We start from the raw sequence: 21,598 nt of genomic DNA on the forward strand, positions 1-21,598 counted from the left end.
TAGGTGCTACAGTAACAGGACCGCTTTATTTTCTACAGAAGATGGTAGCTGCTCAGGTCCTCAGAACACTGTCTAGATTTAAGAACACTCAGATATTTCCCCAAACCAGAATTGCAGCCAAATTAGAGATGTAAAATCCCAATTAATCAGTTAACCAGTTAAATGTTAGGTTGACCTAACGTTTAACTGGTTAACTCATTAAGCAGGATCCCAGGCGGGAGACTGCTCCAGCCCGATTAAAACAGGCCCCAGCCTGCCGGGCTCGTTTCCAGCCCCCATGTTGGGACTGGCTGCCAGCTCCTGGCCTCCACGTTGGCGCTGGCTCCCAACCCCTGCACTCAGGCGGGGGCTGCTGCTGGCTCCCAGTTTCTATGCTGGGGCTATCACCAGCTCCGGAAAGCCACAGACGGGGAGTTGCTCCCAGGGAACCAGTTAACCGTTCACATCCCTAAGCAGAATAGGAACATAAGAATGGACCATGTAGCCCAGTATCCTGCCTTCTGACAGTGGCCAATGCCAGCTGCTTCAGATAAAGTGAACAGAACTGTGAGATTCACCCCCTGCTGTCCAGTCCCAGCATCTAGCAGTCAATTGGTAGCTATGGTAAAATGCTACATTTTAGGTCTAGCTCATTACTTTGAAGGTCAATGCCTGAAAACCATCACCGACGATCAGCTGTTTGACAGAATATGTGAATGGGGTTGGTGCCTTCAGTAAGTACTATTTTATCCTGAGTGGTCCAATCCAATAGGACAAATCCTACCTTTGATCATAACCAGTAAACTGTGTTGTAACCTCAGAAAATAATGCTGTCTCCCTACTTGCTAAATCCTTGGCCTATATTCTACACTCTAGGGCTGTGCCATAGGACTCCTCACCGCTTTTGCAGATTCAGACTAACACGGCTCCCCCTCTGATACTTGATCCCACATAATGTAACTTCAGCTCTATTGTGCTCAATTTCTGGATTAATGCCATACAGTCAGATTTTGTAATAAAGTGTGCTATGCCCATATCTTTTAAAACAGATCATTGATAATACTATGCTTGTATTCCACAGCACAAATGGTAACGCCTATGATATTCAGGGACAAAATACCCAGTGTATTACCCACATGCAAGAAATAACAATGAAAGCCTACTAGAAATCATAGCAATATCTTTATTATAGAACTGTAGTTAAAAAAAAAAAAACTTTGGGAGACATAAAATAGTGATCTTCCTTTGTTTTATAAAAAGTGTCATTCACCATAAATGCTAGAATTATTTTAATCCAATACTTGACAGATACACATAATTAGTATTTGAGAAGTTCCCTTCAAATCTGTTTTATTGTTCCAGTTTAAGACAAAGAGCTAGGAAAAGAACATTCAACATCCATTTGAACATACACTATACAAACCCATATCAACAGCTACCTGGTCAGGGGATGACAGGTGTGTTAGGCTGAACTTTATATATGTTTTTAACTATGAAATGACTCTGGTGATATCAGTGCACCACAAAGCACACCAGTGTCAGAGTAAATTCTGCAGAGTCCAAGGAGAAGGCACTTTCAACCCCAGCCTTAACAGGTGGCTCTCCCAGGTCAAGATTGAGGTGCAGTTTGCTACACATGCACTGTTAATTAATAACCCAACTTATCAATCTCGCACTTTTCACTAAACATAATTTAAAGGTAACTTTAAGAAGGACAAAAAGAGTAATGAGTACTGGACGCATATCCTTCCACTAGATTATGAAGACATGTATTGCTGGTTTTTTGCTTATATAGCTTTTGCTAGGAATAAATAATTCTTGCCCTTCAGAGTTAACACTTTTCTCTACCACCTGGATTTGTTTCAATTACTGTTTTGAGGCACTTAGATAAAGTCCAAACATTAGAGATGTGCTATAAAGCAAAGTGGGAAAAAAATTAAACCTAGGACAGAAGTAGTGGCAGGATCTTATAAAAACATTTTTATACTGATTTTTACAGACTAAATCACAACCTAAAAATGCAATACTATGCCAGGTAGAATCCGTCTAACCTGTGTATCTCCGTATTTTGTTGGAGAGGTGACATCTGGACATGCAAGCCTTTTATTCCTGATTCTGCAAACCTTATGTTAAGAAAAATATCTTCACATCAGGCGCTTCAGTAAAATAAAGAGGCCCAATTCTATGCATTTGGGCTCTTACGTGAGTACCATCATCAGCAATGATTGCAGAATTCGGCTCTTTGCAGGATTAGGAGGGGGAAAACCCAGATATTCAGGAGAAAGGGCCCAGTCCTAGAACGTGGAATGAGACTTGAGGGAGGTCAGCACTTTACAGAATTTGGCATCAGATTAATCTTCATATTCACACACAACCCCCAATTATGTTGGTGTGAATGAGATGTAGTAAGAGGTGAATTAGAACCATTAATCTACAATACTGATGGATTTGGTCCCTATGAAAGCGTCAAAAATAAAAGGAAAAGGCTCAAATACACAAACAAAATCTGTTTAGTAACTCAGAGCACAAATAAAACTTCATTCATACCTGAACCTACACAGATGCTGAGATAAAGATGCTGTCTTCAAAGTTAGCAGACAGAATTAAAGCATGTGTCTATATATTTGTCAGCTGAATTGTGACTAGCATTTGGCATCAATTTGACAATGCAATACAATCAATTATCCCTATCATTAATAGCAAAGTCAACAGCTTAGTAGCATCTGCTCCCAACATAGAGCTGATGGCCAGATTTTTATTTTTTCTTCATTCTAGCATCTTCTAACATTTCTGTTTTACTCTCATCAAGTATAAAGGGCGAATAGAAATCTTTGTTCTTCATTTGTGTTTCCAAACCCTGAAAAATATAGGAAAACAATATGCAATTTGGTTGTAAACTTCAGACTTGGTGAATTTTGTTATTTTTAGTGTATTTAGTGGTGGGAAAGGATGACTCACAGCCCAAAAGTCTAAATGTTTTTTGACTAAAGAAACAAGCACAGACAAGCAGCCCCAGCTTCCCCTGTAATACGCTACAAAGCTAAACCCTGTGTTTCCATAGAGATGCAAAAGAGCTTAGCCTAGCCCTGATGCTCTCAGAGTCCCTCCTGTCATTCTTGTAGGGATGTTATTTCCCATACTATCTATTCCAGATAAGGATACTCCCTTCCCCCCCCTCCCCCCCAAAAAAAGTTGCACTACAATCAATTTCAGAAACAAGACTCCACAGAGTTCGTGTCTCTCGAGGAGGCAGAGTGTATATTAAGCAGTTTTGTTGTTAAGTATTATTTGCTCAGTATCGGAGAGATCCTTATCTGATATACATCGATGTGCAGAATTACACCATCTGAGAATCTGGTCCAATCAATGTATTAATCATTGTATTTTGTACCTCCAGAGTGGTTTCAGAGGATCTCAAAGCATTTATAAATCTTAATGATGTCTCAGCTCCAGGGGAGGCAGATATTACAAATCTCATTTTATAGATGGCTAAAAGCGACACACACAGAGATTAAGGGATTCAGTGAATGCCATACAGTGAATCAGTGGCACAGTCAGAAATATAGCTCAAAGCTCCTGAATCCCAGGCCCTCTAGTCTAATCATTACCCTATTTCCCAGCAACTGCAAGATAAAGAAACCAGCTTTCTCAACAGGAAAGATACACATACACCATCAACAATCCCTGCAGACAGTTGTACTCACCTCTCCAAAATAAGACACCAGTGGAGAAATCTCACACACAGCAGGAGGATCTTCAGTTCCTGATAAACTAAAGGAGAAAACCAGGGATTAATCTCTCTGTCTGTACAATGAGAGCACCCTCGAGAGAGTTCAAAGAGAGGAACAGGCTACCAAAAGGGCGAGTGGTAGTTACATTCAGAGATTAAGCTCAGGTCCCGTGACAGTTTGAATCTTGAGTGGGGGTAAATAGAAGAGCCAATGTTTCCTAGCTACTTCAAAACTAACAAAACAAATACATGCAGATCCTGATGTGGGGCTTTTTAACGGACACGAACAGCTTCCAGCTTTCCTGGACTATGAAATGATGAAACACCAGCCCCTCCACAGGAAAGGCTTGTGTGAATAAAGTGTGAGAAAGGACGCATCTGAAATGGGGATTGCTATATAGTAGCTGACAGCCACATATCAGAACAACACTGCTATCCAATGAGAAGCACTGGTGCAAGCAGAGTAGCTTACACCTCTGAGCCCTTCATGGCAAGAGGAAGATTGACTGCAACATAGGCTACGTCTAGACTGCATCCTTCTGTCGACAGAGAGCTGTAGATTAGGCACGTCAAAATTGCTAATGAAGCAGGGATTTAAATATCTCGCGCTTTATTAGCATAAACATGGCCGCTGCTTTTTTTTCCGAAATGAAGCTTTTTCGAAAAAAACCCCGCAGTCTAGATGCAGATCTGTCAAAAATAAACCCTTTTCCTCATTTTTGGAGGAATACAAGATCTGTCGAAAAAGGGTTTATTGTTCGACAGATCCCCATCTAGACTGCCATTTTTTTTCAAAAAAGCTCCGTTTCGAAAAAAAGCGACGGCCATGTTTATGCTAATGAAGCACGAGATATTTAAATCCCTGCTTCATTAGCAATTTTGACATGCCTAATCTACATCTCTCTGTCGACAGAGAGGTGTAGTCTAGCACAGCCAAAGGCAGTATTTCAGCTAATGTTCTCTGTGTCGGGATTGCCATCACGGGGGTCAATTTTAAATCCTGCCAGAGTTCCACGGGGGTGCGGAAATAAAATACTAACAGCCTTGGCCACGCCCCCTTTCCATACCGCACCACTCACATCTGGGGATGCCCGATCCTCTACGCAACCCTGGCATAACTCAGGTTATGGCCACCCTATCGTGCTGCAACCTCAGCCCTCTATGGATGTCCTGTTAGCAGAAGCCTCTGCCAGAGTTTATGCCTAGCGGCAGGGGCAGATGATGATTTTGCGGAGCCCAGAGCAGCACAATTTCGCGGGGCCCCCCCTTTGACACGGCGCATGCGCGGGGCTTCTTGAAGCGCGGGGCCCAGGGCGGCCGCCCTGCTCGCCCTGCCCTATACCCGCCCCTGCCTAAGGGTGTCTCAACCTCATTAAGGGTCTCTGCTGCGACTTGCACCCAGAACACATTCCCTCTCCCAGGGAAGTTTTGCTTGAAGTCATGACATTTCCATGAAATTCTGTAGTTGTAGTGGCCAGCGTGGCTGATCCCAAGGCCACCTGAGCAACTTGCCCCAGGGCCAGCCACACCGGCCACTGCTGGAGCCACCCGGTAACCATCCGCTCGGGTGGCTCCACAGCCAGTCACAGCAGCTGCTGCTGGAGTGATTCTAGGAACAGCCGCATCAGCCACGGCTTGGTGACCCTGGACAGCAGGCCCTGAGGCCCCCCACACCGACTGTCAGTAGAATTGGACCTGGTCCCCCACAAGTGCAGCAGTGCTCCAGCTTTCCCCCTGCCCCACTGCAGCAGGGCCGGGGCAGCTAATATTTAGAGAGGAGCGTTTATAATACAAGTCAGAGACTGGTCACAGCCTGTCCATGACTTTTCCTATAGATACCCATGACTAATCTTAGCCTTACACATGATCTATGGTCACTAATGCAGCAGGAGGAGTTATTCATCTCCATCTCCAGCAGCATGGCAGTGAAAAGCCTGGGGAAGAACCACACCCACCACTGCAGGAGACTCTACCCCAAGAAGAGACACATTCTGTGCACCAGTGCACAGGCAATAAGCCAGCCCAGACCTGGTAGTGACTGGGAGGGAAACACCCCACCGTGTCGCAAAGGCTCTCACTTGGGTTTCTCTGGTAGCCTGCTGCCATTTTCATCCAGGAACCTGGCTCCAGCCTTCAGAGCCCAGCGGTAATGCTGAGCAAGGAGGGACCGCCGTGCTGTGGTGGGAGTGTCTGTGCTGGCGTCATCTGCATTTTTTAAGGGGGAGAACTCCTCTTCCCTCAAAACTTCAAATGCAACAAAATTCCTGTCAGGGAAGAGGAGGGGAGACAGCGAAAAGAAGCTTAACACTGGTCCTCTCTTGACGGGACGGACCCTTCCAGCTTTCACAGGGTAGCTCGGAGGTAGCGCAGCCACAGCAAGGTTAACCCGGGCTAAGCCCATCTGCCCAGGTGGAGAGGGACTCAACACAAGGGTCATGGGCTGGGGACACAGGAGTTCAGGGGAACAGAGGGCAGCTGGATAGGAAGTATGCTGTGAAGAGGGCAGGTGACCGTTCTACAGAGCTCCTAGGCAGAAGGCGTCAGGGTGCAGCAGGGCCAGGGCCAGTCAGCCCAGAGGGGGTTTCAAGCAGGGGAAGTGAGAGGCAGCAGTAAGGCCGGAAGCTAGGCTGAGTAAGCCCATGAAAATCTGTGACAAACAAACAGGCCCCGCTGAACTCAGAGCCCTGACTTTCTAGACCAAGATACTGTCAGAGTTACTGAGATTTCTTTCGTTACGAGGGGCTGAGGTCAGCAATGCCAGTCCTGGTTTTGAACAAGCCACCTGCACAATACAGTCACGCCTGCCTGCACAGCTGTGGAAGTGAACCTCCCGGGCCACCTCAGGGCTGACGCTAGCACTCCAAAAGCAGCCAGCCAACAGCTCTTTAACTCTGTGCCTCAGGCTGGACCGTGGGTACTGAAACGCCCCCTTCCCCCCACCCTAGGATTCATAGCCTGAGCCCAGCACAAGCTGTGACATAGAAGCGCTGTAGGCCCAGGTGTCTAGCACACGCCCTGCTAGCCTGAGTCTATTGAGCCGGGGCGGGAGGCTTGCAGCCCTGGGCAGTGTAAACAAAGCCTATAAAGTGCTGTTTTTCCGTAATTGGAAATGAATAGAATCTGCCCAAAGCAGCACCTGTACATTTTTGAATTTCAGATGTGGAAGCCATCTGCCAGGGCCTTCTGCCCCTGTTAAAAACACTGCTTATAGGTGGCCCTTTCACATTTTGAAATGCAGCTCTGCTGTTGGAACACAGCTATTTTGCTACTGTATTGTGGTACACTGGTTTACTTTGGAAGAGTTGCTCATTAGGGGTGGGTGAGCACCCTGGATGGTTTCTGTCGGTAACCCTTCAGGGATCCTTGTTCATCAAAACAATAACACTCCCCAAACATGGACAGTGCAAGCAGCTGTACAACACAGATAAGTGAATCCAATTTTGGCCAGCTCAATCTTAAATTAAATCCCTTTAATATAAATGGATTTAAAAATCAATAAAACAAGAAGCCACCAATCTCAGGCTGAGGTTCTTTTATATTTCAACCTGGAGTGAATCTTTATTGCTGAATTCTAGACTCAGGAAGACAGGTTTTAGAATAAGAATTACAGTAGATCCTTGAGCTATTAAGGGCAACTCCCTTTTCTACCCTCATTAATGCTACTTTACAGCTGATCTTTTATAGGCATTAAAAGTCAGCCAATTCAACACTGACTATTCCAACAGCAATCATAACTTTGTCATACAATTCTTCCATAGTGTGTGTTATGGCTGTATATAGTGCTAATTGAACAACTTGGATTAATACGTATGTAAAATTGAATAGCATCCTGGGTTGTCACAGGGACCACAATTTGGGAAGGCCTGATTTCTGTGGGCTTATGACCTCATGGTTGAGAATTTAGCAAATGTAGGTTTTGTGTGGAATTTCCTTGTTTCCCGTAGAAGACTAAGGCTCATCCCATCAGCTAGCAACCAATGGAGTGTGCAATAATTTTTGCAGACACTCAAAGGAACCTAGTGAGCTGGGCAGGGAAAACCCTTGGGGCCATCACAGTGCCAAGGTATCTCAGCAAACGCAACAATCATTTCACCAGCCAATTTCAAAGTCCACACTCCCCAGACCAGCGTGCTGCAGCCTCTAGTCATCAGAGAGAAAACTAAGAAGAAAAAGATTGACATCTGCCACTAACTTAGAGAACTGGAACACATCAAACACAAACTTCTCCAGCTTTATTCCATTTGGCTTTAGCGGCTTTACCAGATTTCCCTCCTCGTCCACGTAGGGCACCTTCTTTATGGCTACGTGCTGCTTCAGCTGGGGCTCATATTTCCTGCCAGGGTGAAGAGGGGGAAAAACAAGTTCATTGATTTCATACCCAAAGCATAACAGGGAAAATCTCAGGCGTCGGAAGCAGAAGGCTCATTACTTCTATTGCCCTGCCTTGGCATTACTGAGAGCCCTTCCTGCCAAGCTCTTTACAAACCGAGACCTACACGATGCTCAAAGACCACTTCGCAAACCACAGACATGGAGCCACCTCCGTGGGGAAAGATGGCAGCCATTCTGTGCCACCGACAGTAGGCAATGGGTAGGGCAGGAAATGAAGAAGAATCCTGTGCCCAACTGAAATGGCAGGAAGAGATTTTTAAAAAGTAACTGCCAGAGCTGGAATTAGTCCAGGACCGTTAATTCCACCAGCTCGTTAATGCTCCCAGGCCAAAGCCAAATAATCACAAAACCTAGCACTGAATTCCATAGAAGGTCTGCCTGACCCAAGACGAGCAGATGCTAAATAAAGCTCACTGGATCTGGCTCTACATATTAAAACAACCTCAAGGTTGCATCTCATCCAGAGAGAGGGGCCCTCAGGCAGCACGGCATCCCCAACATTGATCGGGCCGACTGGTTCAGGCAAACCTTTCATGGAGTTCAGTTCTAGATCCTGACCAGACACTGCTAGGCCACGTCTACACTGCTGCTGAGCACAGACAAGCTCAGCACTGGAGTCTGAATGAGCTGGCTCTGCAGCACGTCCCTGCCACAGCTGCGAATGAGACTGCAAATCAGACGGAAGAGCAGTAGGGCAGAACAGCTCCAGTTGTGGCTGGTTTCTTAGCAATGGGCGGACATCTCCACAAGAGGAGAGTCAGACTCCGGCTCGTCTGTATTAGAAAACTTGCCCCGCTGTAACCGACCTGATCTGGAATTGATTCAGTGACCCCAAGGCAAGTGCACGTGAACAAATTGAAGCTGCAATTATACCCGTTTAGCATAATGCGGTAATTACCAGATTGAGCCAAACGAGAGAAACCCATCTCTATCAGGGGCTTGCACTGTTGGACCGACAACCATGTGGTTACACCAGTGCAAGAATCCTGGGTGCAGGCCAGTCCTCAGACAGAGGCTGCTCGGGCTTCAGAGGATGCACCTGCTTTCCGCAGAAGGGAAGGGGAGGTTGCAGCAGCCTACACACCACAGCAGCCTACACACCACAGCAGCCTACACACCACAGCAGCCTACACACCACAGCAGCCTACACACCACAGCAGCCTGGCTAGTTGTGGCCATTTCGATTTTCAATCTGAAAGACACCTGGCAGGGGCAGTGGAACTTACTGTGCCACTGTCTCAAGGAAGCTGCGTGTGAAAAAGTGATTGCAGATGCTGCCGGCCCTGTACACCAGCCGCCCATCGGGACTCCGCATCTGTGCGATCTCCACGCTGAGCTCGCTGTACTCCACCACCTGATAGACCCCGTCCACGCGGCACACGACCCCGACAGGCTCTGAGGGACAGGCCTTCTCCACCACCTGCAGCCACAAGACAGAGGCTATGAGGAGAAGCCAGGAGGCAAGGATTCTCTTGAGGTGGGGTTAATCCCTTTGGCATTGCTGGATGCTAGTGTAAACCCTGTGGGAAAACTGACACACGCTGAGATCCTGCTAAGTGCTGATCTGCAAACGCCAAAGCTGCACCTTAAAGGGGAATTGCCATGTACGCTGGGCAGCATTGGTGGTATGTTTGTCCCACGCATCCCTGGCTTATTAGACAGAATTAAGCCAAACCATTTGAAAGGCAATGCAATCCTCGGAGAGAACAGAGTGTTCTGGGGCATTTTTCCCACCAAGGACCTTTCACTTAACCTAACATGAAATGCAAAATAGTTCTAGACACTTCAAGATCCTTATCCATGTTAACACGGTTAACTGCATGCTACACAAATCTCTGTGTCAGAGGCCTGCTGCTGTATTATCCCTAAAACATGCTAGCGCTGCGCCCGCTAGCTCCCCACTAAGGGAGTGGTTAGCCCGGAATATTTGTAAAAGATACACAGTGTACCCCCAGTGCACACATGCCCTGGGCTCTAGGTCTCGCAGGGGTCTCTGAAGAAAGAGCAGGGAGTCAGAAGAGAAACAATTTCAGTTTGTAATTTCCTGTGCAAGTTGATGAAGCACATAAGATGAGCTGAACCTGACTGCAATGGAACCTTGTGGAAAGGGCACAGGGCCCTCTAGCTGCACCTATAACGGTACAAACCAGATGCAAGATTCACCACTGATGCAGCTCACCCGGCAGTATCAAGGTGGCATCTGCATGGACAGGCTGGCCGCGTCCCCAGAACACACCGGAGCTTTGGCAGCTGTTTGGCAGACAGAAACATGACCAGGCAGGCTGGAGAGTGGTCCTATGTCAGCAGTACCTACCTTAGCACCGCAGTCTGCCCCTTTAGACACGCAGAAGCCAATGAAGACAGGATCGGCCATTTTGACGAGGATGTTGTCCACACAGTACACGTGGATATACTGGATACCGCGCCGCTCCATGTCATCCAGGATCTTGTTGTCCACCAGAGCGCGATACAAGCCTCCGTTGCCATCTGGAATGCCAAAGAGGGAGCCCCATTTCCTTAATAGCCTGCCACTCAAATCATGCATTGCCTGACTCCAGGCGCCACATGCCCTGACCAATCTACAGCAAGGAGGGTTTTCCTTGTGGTTAAAGTGCCGGACCGGGTGTCAGCTCAGACACGCTGTATTTCGGGCTTTGTTGCGGACACATTGCCTGGCCTTGGGCAAGTCAGTTCACTGCCTCAGTTTCCCCCTGTGCAAAATGGAGCTTTGTTCACCAACATTTGTAAAGCACTTTGAAATCCTTGCAGGGCAAGTGCTACAGACGTATTAAACAGAGGCAGGGAAATGACTGCCACACTCCTTGTCTTCCTAAGCTTCGGACTCAGCCACAGTCAAAACACAGCTTGAAAAGAACTCAGTGTGCTTTTAGCTGGCTGTCTGTAACCTGAAGGAACTGTCGGATTTTCCCTTCAACTCTGTTGGGTTTTATACGAGGCAGCCTTGAGCGCTCACACAATGCACAAAAGGTGGCTCGACCTCACTTGGCTACACCTTTACAACATTCCCAAGACCTCCAAGGGAAGCCAGCACTACAGTCGGCATTGGAGGAGACACCCCTGCAGCAATCCCTTCCCCAAATTTGCTGCTGCTTTTAATTATGCACAAGCGGAGCACCTGAGACCACTGTTTTTAAAGTGATACTTAGATGATGCTGGAGACGTTCCACTCCAACATGGAATTTTCCTTTGCTAGAAAACAACCATGTTCCCAGGCTTCCCCTGAAGGGAGTCTCAGCCATGTGATCACATTGCTCTCTGGGGTTTGCAGCGTAATCTGCAGACTGGGGGCCGGCAGAGCAGGGGCAGGGACCAGCAGCCCATACGAAGCTCGGCTGATGGACTTCAGTCCTGACATACAGCACCTCTGTTATTGCAACCCCGTTCCGCTTTCATCTCATCCCGCACACATACAGCTTTGCCTGTGTGCCTCCTTCCTGACTTGCAGCAGCCCCTGCTGTTCCAGCCCGGTCCACATCCCCAGACTGAATGAAAGGTTCTGCAGTGTAGGCACACTTCCAGCTCCCCGAGGGAATCCCGTGTGCCCACGGGAGGGGCTGAATTTCAACATGCGCTGCACTCCTGTGACTCTCATGGGTGAAGTGCTGGGTACCTGGTGCCATGGCAACTTTCCCCTTCTGTTCCAGGATGGCTTTCCCATCGAACGTTACAGCTGGCAGCATCCTCTGCTCAAACATGATCACATTGGTCTTATCCAAGTTAAAGTAATTGTGTTCCAAGAAGAACTTCTCTGTTGGCCCCAGTGTAAACTCACTTGTCATGATGTACCTAAGGGTGAACAGAAGCTGAACAGTTAGGATAAAATGCAGTAATAATGCATGGACACACATTACATGCACACACACACGCACCGAAACAAAATACACCCTTACAGAAAAGCCTCATAGATCGAACTTAAGAAAGATGTAATCTCTAGGGGCTTTAAATAATCTACAGCATTTAATCAAGAACGTTCTCTCTGCTACTGATCTAAAAAGTTCGACAAAGAGCTTCCATTTCTGGTCAGTTCTGTAGGATACCTACAGGAAATAGCACAGACCTGAACATAAACTTTGACCACACTTAAAACATGCTCCTGTCCGAAATGAGCTGGACACCCGTGTGTTAGAAGATCATTTAGCAACCCAGTTAAGGGACAAAAAAATAGTTTCACCTTATCAAATGAAGAGCATGAAAGGGAGAAAGACGGGTTCAGAGTGGGTTTTGATCCCTGCCAGATCTTATGGGCCAGTGATGAATTTTCAGTAGATTGGAGCAAACTTTTCATGAGCTCCCCCCACCCCCAGCAGTTCTGCAACCCCCTTTATTATAGGCCTACAGGGGATCTCCTTCCTGCCCACACATCCCCTCCCCCCAGCACTGGTCAGCCCAGTGTATAGATGTCCATGGGACTTACTTCCCCCAACTGCAGCATAAATTGCCCTCAGGGTTTGGTCCGCTGCGTTTTCCAGTGGTCTCCTTCGCACTGAGAAGAGCACCGGGCAAACGCCGAACAGGATCCACTTAGATTTTATATTCTAAAAATAACTCGCCTGATTTCCAGACATGCAGAGCCCCGAGTGCTCACCGATCCGGACAAACACAGTGTCAAATATACCTCACTAAGATGGCCGGCCTTAGCGCTACAGCAGGGCCTCCAAGAGCGACGTTGAATTGAGGCAGCTACTTACAAGCAGCAACTGGATTGCGGCTCAGGGATGGTTTTATGCCTGTTTTCCTGAGACCAGGCAGGGAGTTGACATTTACAAGATTCCAACTGTATTTTAAGGATGAATTGCTAGCAACAGCCTGTTCCCAGAGTTGCAGAGTCAATGCTCGCTCCCGCTCCCCCCCCCCACCTGCCCACTAACACAATTATCCTTTTGCACGTTGCACATTTAGACTGTTTTGAAACCTTGAGGTTTTGGAAAAGCAAATAAGCCTTCAGCAGCCCTGGGATCAACAGTTCAGTTGTAAATAAACCACCCTGACAAGGAGATGGCGTTTCAAGGCTCCCAGCTTTGGCAGTGTCTTACTGAGGGCTGATCTTTTCACGGCTGTGTGACAACACGCTGCTAAGCAACACGTCTCCTGCCCAATGCACCAGCTTGCCCGCCTAGCCAGCAAGCTCCTCGGGACTCTGCCAGTCCCAACTGGCCAGGTAGTAACAACCAGTGAACCCCAATTCCTGAGCTCCCCAGATGTGTCCTTCGGCAGCGGTCAGTCCCTCTCACCAGACACTCAGGGTGGTTACGAAGTTTGCTACCTCCAAAAGGAGAGCCACACGCGCTTGTTAGCTGAAGATCTGAACTTCTCTAAAAGACCGAGATGGTCTCGTGACAAAACAAGAATAAGTTTACTAACAACGGACAGGCCAACCACACTTTCTACAGACTGAACCTTCACTTTGGCAAGCCACAAGCTTTGCCTAAGCAGGAGTTTCACCTCTGGTTAGGTTCTAGAGACCTCAGTCCCTCTGGGTGAAGGATCCACTTTTCTCAGATGACACCTGCTCCGGCCTCGGGTCTCTCAGGTGATAGAAGCAGAAAGCCATTTGGGCATCTATTTCCCAAAGGCCATTATCTCTGTTTCAGGAGCCAGGAAGGCTCTCTGGGGATACGGCCTCCATCCCTCCTTGTGTTTAGTAAGTGGTTTTCTACCACCATTTGCTAGTTTGAGGCTTTATTTACCTTCTACGTAAATGTTCTTCCATTGAGCGAGGCAAGGACAGAAATAATTTACGTTGGAGAGACAGTCAAGCGGGAGAAAGTGCACTCCTTTGTCAAGGATGGGCTGGGTTTATATACAGTACTGCTTGCTGAACATATTTCCAGCACACACCTTTAACTTGCCACATACCCCACACATCCGTATCAGTGGCCAGCATGTCCCCAGTTTGCATAGGACTCCGTACCTGACACCTTTTAGCTACAGACTGTGACAACAGTGAGTTGGGGTAATAAGTGTGTCAGGCCTGAGGTGAATTATGATGCAGTTTGCCCTCTGCTCCCAGTTGCACAGCTGGATTCCTACCAACAGCTGGACAGTCACAGCAGGAGATGAAAATAAAAGAGCCATTTTAGGAATTGCTGTTCAGGATTTCCTTGGTGGAGCAAGAGCAAGAAACTAAGTGGAAATGGAGGTCAGCGGGCACTTCCCCTGGGATGGGCAGAAGTGACATTTCCAAACACAGTAATAGGGTAAGTGCTGGGTCTTGAAAACAGTGCCGTGAGGTTTGCCCATCCTTAGGTAGGCATCAGAGGAAGGCAAGAGGCACCCGTGCCCCACCAGCTCTCAGTGTGCAGGGCCTTTCTGTGGTACCCACGTGTCTAAGAACCCAGAGAGGTTGCGGTTGAAGAGGCAGCATGGCCCAGCGGATCAGGCACCAATTCTGCTAGGGATCTGCTCAGTGAGCTTGGACATATCACTCTCCCTCTCTCTGCCACCATTCTGCCCTTTGTCTGTCTCATCTAGATACATCAGAAGGACTGTCCCTTAATGCGTCTGTCCAGCGCCGAGCACAGCATAGCTGGGGCCTCTAGAACCAGACATGTACCGTGTGTCCACAATATCGTGCTACCTACCATGGGATGGTACACGTTGTGCTGTATTTCTCGCCAGCAAGCTGCTCCACTTTGCGGATTCTTTCTGCCTGGATCTGATACAGGGTCTTACCACTGGGCAGCCCCACGCTGTACATGCCCTTGGGATAGGCCACCCCCAGGCGGGTTCCTTGCCCTCCAGCCAGGAGCAGCACGGCCACTTTGTTCTGGGAGATCTGACGGAAACCTGCTTGGGGCAGAAACCCAACGAGAGAAAACAAGGGGATGGATCAGCAAACAAACCAAGGAGCGTTCTGTGTACCTCTGCACAGACAAGAATGATGCTTCAGCAAAGAATACTCTTCTCCCCATTGTTCAGGTCAGGAAACTGAGACACAGAGAGGTTAAGTTCTCAAAGGTTACATGTCAAACCACACCCCTTGCTGGGTCGCCAACAGCATGGATTGAACCTTTGACCTCCTGATCTTTAAGAATAAGCCTCTAGTTAGTGCTCACATTTGTACAATTCTGGGAAAGCGCTTTTCTTCTTGGGGTACTGTGTCTGCAAGTTCCACAAATGGGCAACGCTCAATATGAATCAAATGCACGGTGCTCATTCCCTTTGGGGCACCTGTCGGAGGACAGGATTCTGGGCTAGATGGACCTTTGGTCTGACTCAGTCTGGCCATTCTTACAATCTTATTAAATGCTGAAGGCTGTAGGAGCAAGGGGCAAGCCCAGTATTTGCTTTGCTCCACCAACTCTCCACGGCTACAAAGAGTATCATCTTGTTTTTGACTCCAACATACAGCAAACAGACACACCAAATAAAGTCATTTTCACAGAGCCATTTTTTTCTGACCACTTGAATCCTGAAGAAATGCAGCCAGCTCTCCGTATTTGTGACAAGAAGCAAGAGGCCTGGTTGTCTTGCCATTCTCTCCCCTGCACCAGCATCGTAACACAAAGCAACAGTAAAAGCAATGGACCCAACCCCTCACTGGTGGCAGCGGTGGGACTGTACATGAAAGCTGCACTGAGCCCATTGGCTACGAATCTGCTGCCAGCATCAGTCCTTTGTTTGTCCACGATTAGAAGACTCAGGCCCACCCCGGTGACACAGTCAGGCAGAGGGGGACATTATCACTTCCAAAATAGCTAGCAATGCCAAAACAGTGGCATGTCAGAGAGCTAATTACACAACACTGTAATTGCACACCATGGTGTCACTGTTCAGCACACTGCAGTTAAAGGGACACACCCCCAGCGTGAGAAGACATTTCTGCACACAGATCACTTTTCTATGCCTCAATTAAACATAAACAACCCCTAATAAGGTCCAATCACTTTGAGCATTTAGGGGACATTAAAGCCCATTTCCCCACTGGAGCAGAAAATGGGAATTATGGGCCATTTTCAAAGTTCAGCAGGCTCCAAAATGCCAATGCCCCAATCTCTTACGGATTCTTCCTTGCTGCTACTCACTTTCATCTTCTCTCAGCTTCTTCCTTCAAGGCCACACTCTCTGAGCCGCTCTCCCCGCCACGCTGAGCCACAGGGGATCCCTGCTCAGATTACAAGGGTGGCTGGGCCGTTATGCTCATACAATCCGTGGATTTTGCTGAATTAATTCCTCTTTGGACTCCAGTCTGTCTTTTAGGAAAAGAGCCCATCGTGGTTTAAAATCTGCCAGTGACGGAGAATCCATCGCAACCGCAGATAAATTACTCCACTAATTATTTCTCCTCCCTTGACTCTCATTAGGCAAGTGCCTCAGTTTACAAATGTGTAAAAAGCAGTTTCCAACCTGAAAGGAGGGGGGCGCATAAGAATTCACTGATGCAGATAAAGTCCAACATAAATGCAGATAAACGCTCAGGTCTTATAACGTAAAGTCCTTATTCTGCTCTTCGCTTGTCTGCCCTCTCTCTTTCCCATGTACATCTCCCATCCGCCCGCTGTGTGCTCAGGGATTGCTAGTGGTGCTCTTTCGCGCTGTGCGCTCTGTACAAGAGCAGGCAAGGCTAAGATCAGCCGAATGAAGGCTAGAGCCAAGGGGACGGACATAGGAGCTGTATAAATAAGGCTCCTGCTTTGGGGATTTTTAGTCCACTAGCCTCTAGAAGTGGAGCCCATTTTACTTTTGCTTCTTATGTCCCTCTCAGGACGGGCGGGACATGCAAGATCAAACTCCAGAGGGAAGTTGATCAGCTTTAACTGCAGGCAAAACTCAGGAAGCACTGGGCAGCCACTATGACGCTGGCAGACCAGATGCCAGCTCATTCCAAAGCCCCTGGCCAATTCACTTATGTATTAGTATAGATTAAAGTGGTTGTTAATCGCACAAGAAAGTATTTGGCGTTTAAACATTATGAAAACGAATGGGGTATTACGTGCATATTTCACTTTTCTGTAGCCTGTTGTAATGTAATGACAAACACTTGCATTGCTATACCCATCAAATGAGAAAGAAGATTGTGTAATGCAGATGAGGCACTTTAGCAGAGAAGTGCTAATTCCTGCACGTTTGAAGGCAAGTGATCATTGTGTGTGACGACCAGAAATCTCCTCTCTCCACCAACCAAAGAAAAAGCCCCCCGGATGGCAGCCCTGTCAGCTTGTTTTCTATGAGAAGCTGTAAGTCTGGATTCAGAGCAAAATCCTGTAACTCTGGGCTGCTTGGATTCTTACAGGGCTCAGGACCAGATGCAGAGCAGAGACCATCTGGGTACCCTGAAAAGATCTTTGAGAAATCAGCAGTTTATTACATCCCTGCCACCATTTGGACTTACAGGCAGTGACCCGCTTGTACATACATTTTACCTGCTCTAACCATTCAACGTCTATTTCCTTTTCTTAACTAATAAGTCTATAGTTAGTTTAGCACAGAATTGGCTGCCAGTGTAGTCTTTGGTGTGAGATCTACAAAATAGCTCTACCTGGGTGAGTGGCTGGTTTCTTGGGACGGGGAGTTACCTGGAATATTTGTGATTTTTGGTATAAGTGACCGGCTGCGTCTAGACTGGCATGATTTTCCGCACATGCTTTCAACGGAAAAGTTTTTCCGTTAAAAGCATTTGCAGAAAAGAGCGTCTAGATTGGCACGGATGCTTTTCCACAAAAGCACTTTTTGCAGAAAAGCATTCGTGCCAATCTAGATGTGGTTTTGCACAAGAAAGCCCCGATCGCCATTTTCACCATCGGGGCTTTTTTGCGCAAAACAAATCTGTGCTGTCTACACTGGCCCTTTTGTGCAAAAGCTTTTGCACAAAAGGACTTTTGCCCAAACGGGAGCAGCATAGCATTTCCGCAAGAAGCACTGATTTCTTACATGAGATCGTCAGTGTTCTTGAGGAAATTCAAGCTGGCAAGTTTTTCTGCAAAAGCACCTGCTTTTGTGGAAAAACTTGCCAGTCTAGACACAGCCACCATGTGTCACTAAGTCCAATTTGTCATGATGGCAAGATAGTTCTTAGACTCTGCAGCCTATCTGTGACTGCATGGTAGCACTAGCTTAGTGATTGGTGCTGATGTGGTGAAATTTAATTCTAAACACACTGCGGGGTGTCTGCCCTGCTTTTGACCATCTGACCAGAGGCAGGTGCTCATGGTCCTGAGCCACTTAAATCACTAGGACAATCCACACTGGATTCTGCTAAGCACAGTTCTAGCAGCAAGCTGACCAGATTCAACAGCACCTGTGTGGCCATGCGGAGTGGGGTGATGGCTTAAAAATGAACAGAGACCAGTGCTGAAAACAGTCTGTGGGGGAAGGGAGAGCAGTCCCAGAAATTGAAGGTAGACTCGCAAGCCCAGTCCACACTCAGTTTTTGTACCAATTTAACTATTTCTGTAGTTAGCCCAAATAATTAAATGCTACAAGCCCTTGCTGTGGATGCAGTTGTACCGATATAAAGATGTCTCACAACAGTATAATTTTCCCGCTTCCTTAACAGGAATGAACTACAGGTATGCTGGTAACTACCTAGCTACTAGAACAGCTACAGCCACTGGGGGATAGGTATGTGTGTTCCACTTTCAGGATACCAACAGAACCGGTGTGTGTGGACAAGGCCTTGGGATGCTGGTGCAGGGATGATGAGAAAGGCAAGGGCCCCAGGCTGCCTTTATCTTGTTCTCTCCAGAAGAGCCACAGGCAAAGCATAAGGCTTGCTAACAGCAAGACAATCAAGGGTGCAAGGGAAGGTCCCCAAATGCAGAGCAAGCAGAGTGCCTTGCCCTTCCTCCTTACCATTTGTGATACTCCTGTTCACACTCCTGTGTGAACTTGGCTGATTTGCCTGCAAACAAATTCAAAGGGAGTCAGGCTCGGAGCCTCAGGGTCAAGCTCAGCTGGGCTGCAAATGTTGGCACGGGGGCGTTTTTGCATCGCTGAAGGGGTGTCCCTGCAATGCCTGAACAAATGCCATAAAACAACAGCACTATTCAAGCAGTGGGCGCGCCCTGGACTTACAGACAGACAATCGGATATTTTCTGGTTTAGTAGCGATCCCCTTCCGATGACTCCCCACGCGGTGAGGAAGTTTCAGGCAGAGTCTGGGGAGTCTCGTTTCCACTCCAACACGGGAGGAAGCGGGTTTGCCCCGGAAGCTCGCGAGCCCAGCTGTCTGCTACTCCCCGAGGGGCTACAGGGCTGTTTGGCACTCAGACGGGATTCAACTTCCCCTCTGCAAAAGGGGAGGGGGAGTCCGTGACTGTGCCCCGGTCCATACGCCCCGCGGGTGCAGGCGCTACCAGGCCGGGGGGACGGATCCCAGGCAGCACCGCCCCAGCAGCGGCAGGAGCAGAGCCCAGGCAATGCGAGGGGGCTGAGGGGCGCGCTGCGGGAACCGGGCCGGGGGACCCGAAGCGGCCCTTGGGGGTCCCGGCGCCGGGCCCCGATCCCGGCAGCAGGACCCGCCCCGGGACCCACCTTCCGCTTCCCACTGGGCCAGCGTGGCCGGCTCGCTGCTGCGGACGCTGCCCAGGAACTCGGCGGGGACGGGCTCCAAGCGGCCGTCCAGGCGCTCCAGGGCCCCGGTCTCCCGGGCGCGGGCCTCGGCCGCCCGCCGGCAGTGCGCGCCCAGCTCCCCCTCCAGCAGCGCCAGCGCGGCCAGCAGCGCGTCCCGCTCGGCCGGCGCCAGCTGGGGCCAGAAGCGCAGCAGGTGGGACTGGCCGGCCAGCTCCAGCCGCGCCCGCGTCTCCTCCGGCGGCGCCATGCCCGGCTCTGGCCGGCCCCTGCCCGCGGCCGCTGTGAGCATGCTCGGGCGGGGCCGGGCGGGGCAGGGGCAGAGGGAGTGAAAGGCTCCGGACCCGGGCGAGTCTGGGGCGGTTGCTAAGCTGGGGGGGGCCAGTGGCTGGGCGCGGTGCTGAGGCAGGGGGCGCCCGTGGGAGACGCCCTGTGTGTGCAACCCCAGCTGCGCGCAGGGCCATTCGCCAGCCCAGCACCCCCCCCCCCGTCTGCTCGGGGGGCTCTCACTTCCGCGGGGGCTGAGCCCTAACAATGCCTCGTCGGGTTGCATCCCTGCGACCTGCCTGCACCTACTCTCGCTCTGAGCAGCCACAGCTGAGCTGCTGCCCTCACTGCCTGCCGGCCATCCCGGTCCTGGGCTGCTCGGTCATTGATGCCTTTGAAACACGGTTCTTCTGTGGCTCTTCTTGTCCCTACCACCTCATCAGTTACCGTGTGCAGAGGGGAGCCACTGTGCTCCTCGTGTGGAGTTAGAGCAACGCATGACAGACAGTAATTGGTGCCAGCGCTGAGTTATCCCACGGCAGGGGTTCCTGGTGAAGCGCTTCCTCTGGTTTCATTGTGAGTTTTGCAATCCATAGCTTTTCTTTCCATGTTTATTTTCTTTCACCCATGGCACCAATTTATCCTCGTCTTTACCTCATATGATGACAATGTGATTTCCAGGGTTTTGTCACCGCTTTTTCCATTATTTTAGATCCACCAGTGAGGATAGCCTCTCTCCCCTTTTCCATTCAGTCCAGCAGCATCCTGCTTCTTCTCATGCCTTCTCATCAGGCTAGAACTTACTTCCAAAATAAGGCCATGTCTACCGACGGGCCGTACAGGGGTACAGCTGTACCGTTGCATCTGTGCTGCTGTAAGGTTGCACTCTGCCAGCAGGCAAGATCTCTCTCACTGGCATAATTATCTACCGCCACTCAATGGGCATGGAGTACGTTGGTGGGTTATGTTCTGCTGTCGATTTTGTGCTGTATGCACCAGTGCTTTTGTTGGTGAAATGTACATGGATAAGGTTTTTTTCACACCCCAATCAACAAAAGTTCTGCTAGTGCAGACCAAGGCTTAGAGAGTAGACTTATAAAGTTTGCAGGTAAATACTGTAGGATGAAATTCAGGGACAAATGCAAAATACTCTGCTTTGGAAGGAACAATCGGTTACACACGTGACAAAATGGGAAATGACTTCCTGCAGAAAGTCATAGGGGATCACCAGCTAAATATGCGTCAACAGTGTAACACTGTGGCAAAGAAAGCAATTCTCATTCTGGGATGCATTAGTAGGAGTGTTGTAGGCAGTGCTTTTTTTGTAATGGTACTGGCTGGTACGCAGTACCGACACCTCCAGACACAGTACCGGCACCTCCAATCAGAGCTCAACAACTTTTTCCCCTGGAGTACTGGCACCTTTTTTTTTAACAAAAAAGCACTGGTTGTAAGCAAGGCACAAGAAATAATTTTTCCACTCTACTCTGCACTGATTAGGCCTCAACTGGAGTCTTTTTAAGAGCAGGTTAGACAAACACCTACCAGGGATGGTCTAGAATAGACAATACTAGTCCTGCCGTGAGTGCAGGAGACTGGGCAAGATGACGTCTCAAGGTCCCTTTGAGCCCTATTATACCATGCTATACAAAATGAATATCCTTAAATCAAACTCTAATAAGTTAACGAGAAGCACTTTTC

General features: G+C 48.7%; 1 protein-coding gene across 3 annotated transcripts; it reads right to left on the reverse strand.

Annotated features, from left to right (window-relative positions):
• Window positions 1–1,255: 1,255 nt before the first annotated feature.
• UAP1L1 (UDP-N-acetylglucosamine pyrophosphorylase 1 like 1) lies at window positions 1,256–19,926 on the reverse strand. 3 transcript variants are annotated; one of them, XM_075905282.2, is made up of 9 exons: window positions 19,595–19,925; window positions 14,704–14,908; window positions 11,733–11,908; window positions 10,416–10,588; window positions 9,328–9,521; window positions 7,902–8,042; window positions 5,788–5,973; window positions 3,684–3,750; window positions 1,256–2,836 (listed from the first exon to the last, which is right to left on the reverse strand). In XM_075905282.2, exons 1-9 carry the CDS (start codon window positions 19,920–19,922, stop codon window positions 2,735–2,737), a joined length of 1,572 nt encoding a protein of 523 aa, XP_075761397.1. In that variant the 5' UTR covers window positions 19,923–19,925; the 3' UTR covers window positions 1,256–2,734. The 3 variants fall into 3 exon arrangements, with proteins under 3 accessions (XP_075761397.1, XP_089629012.1, XP_089629011.1); XM_089772886.1 differs by lacking the exon at window positions 19,595–19,925 and adding an exon at window positions 19,136–19,568; XM_089772885.1 differs by lacking the exons at window positions 1,256–2,836; window positions 3,684–3,750 and having other exon boundaries at window positions 5,811–5,973; window positions 7,970–8,042; window positions 19,595–19,926.
• Between the last annotated feature and the right edge of the window lie 1,672 nt (window positions 19,927–21,598).

This window comes from Pelodiscus sinensis, chromosome 23 (assembly GCF_052426305.1).
Source record: "Pelodiscus sinensis isolate ZL-2025 chromosome 23, ASM5242630v1, whole genome shotgun sequence".
Taxonomy (NCBI): domain Eukaryota; kingdom Metazoa; phylum Chordata; order Testudines; family Trionychidae; genus Pelodiscus; species Pelodiscus sinensis.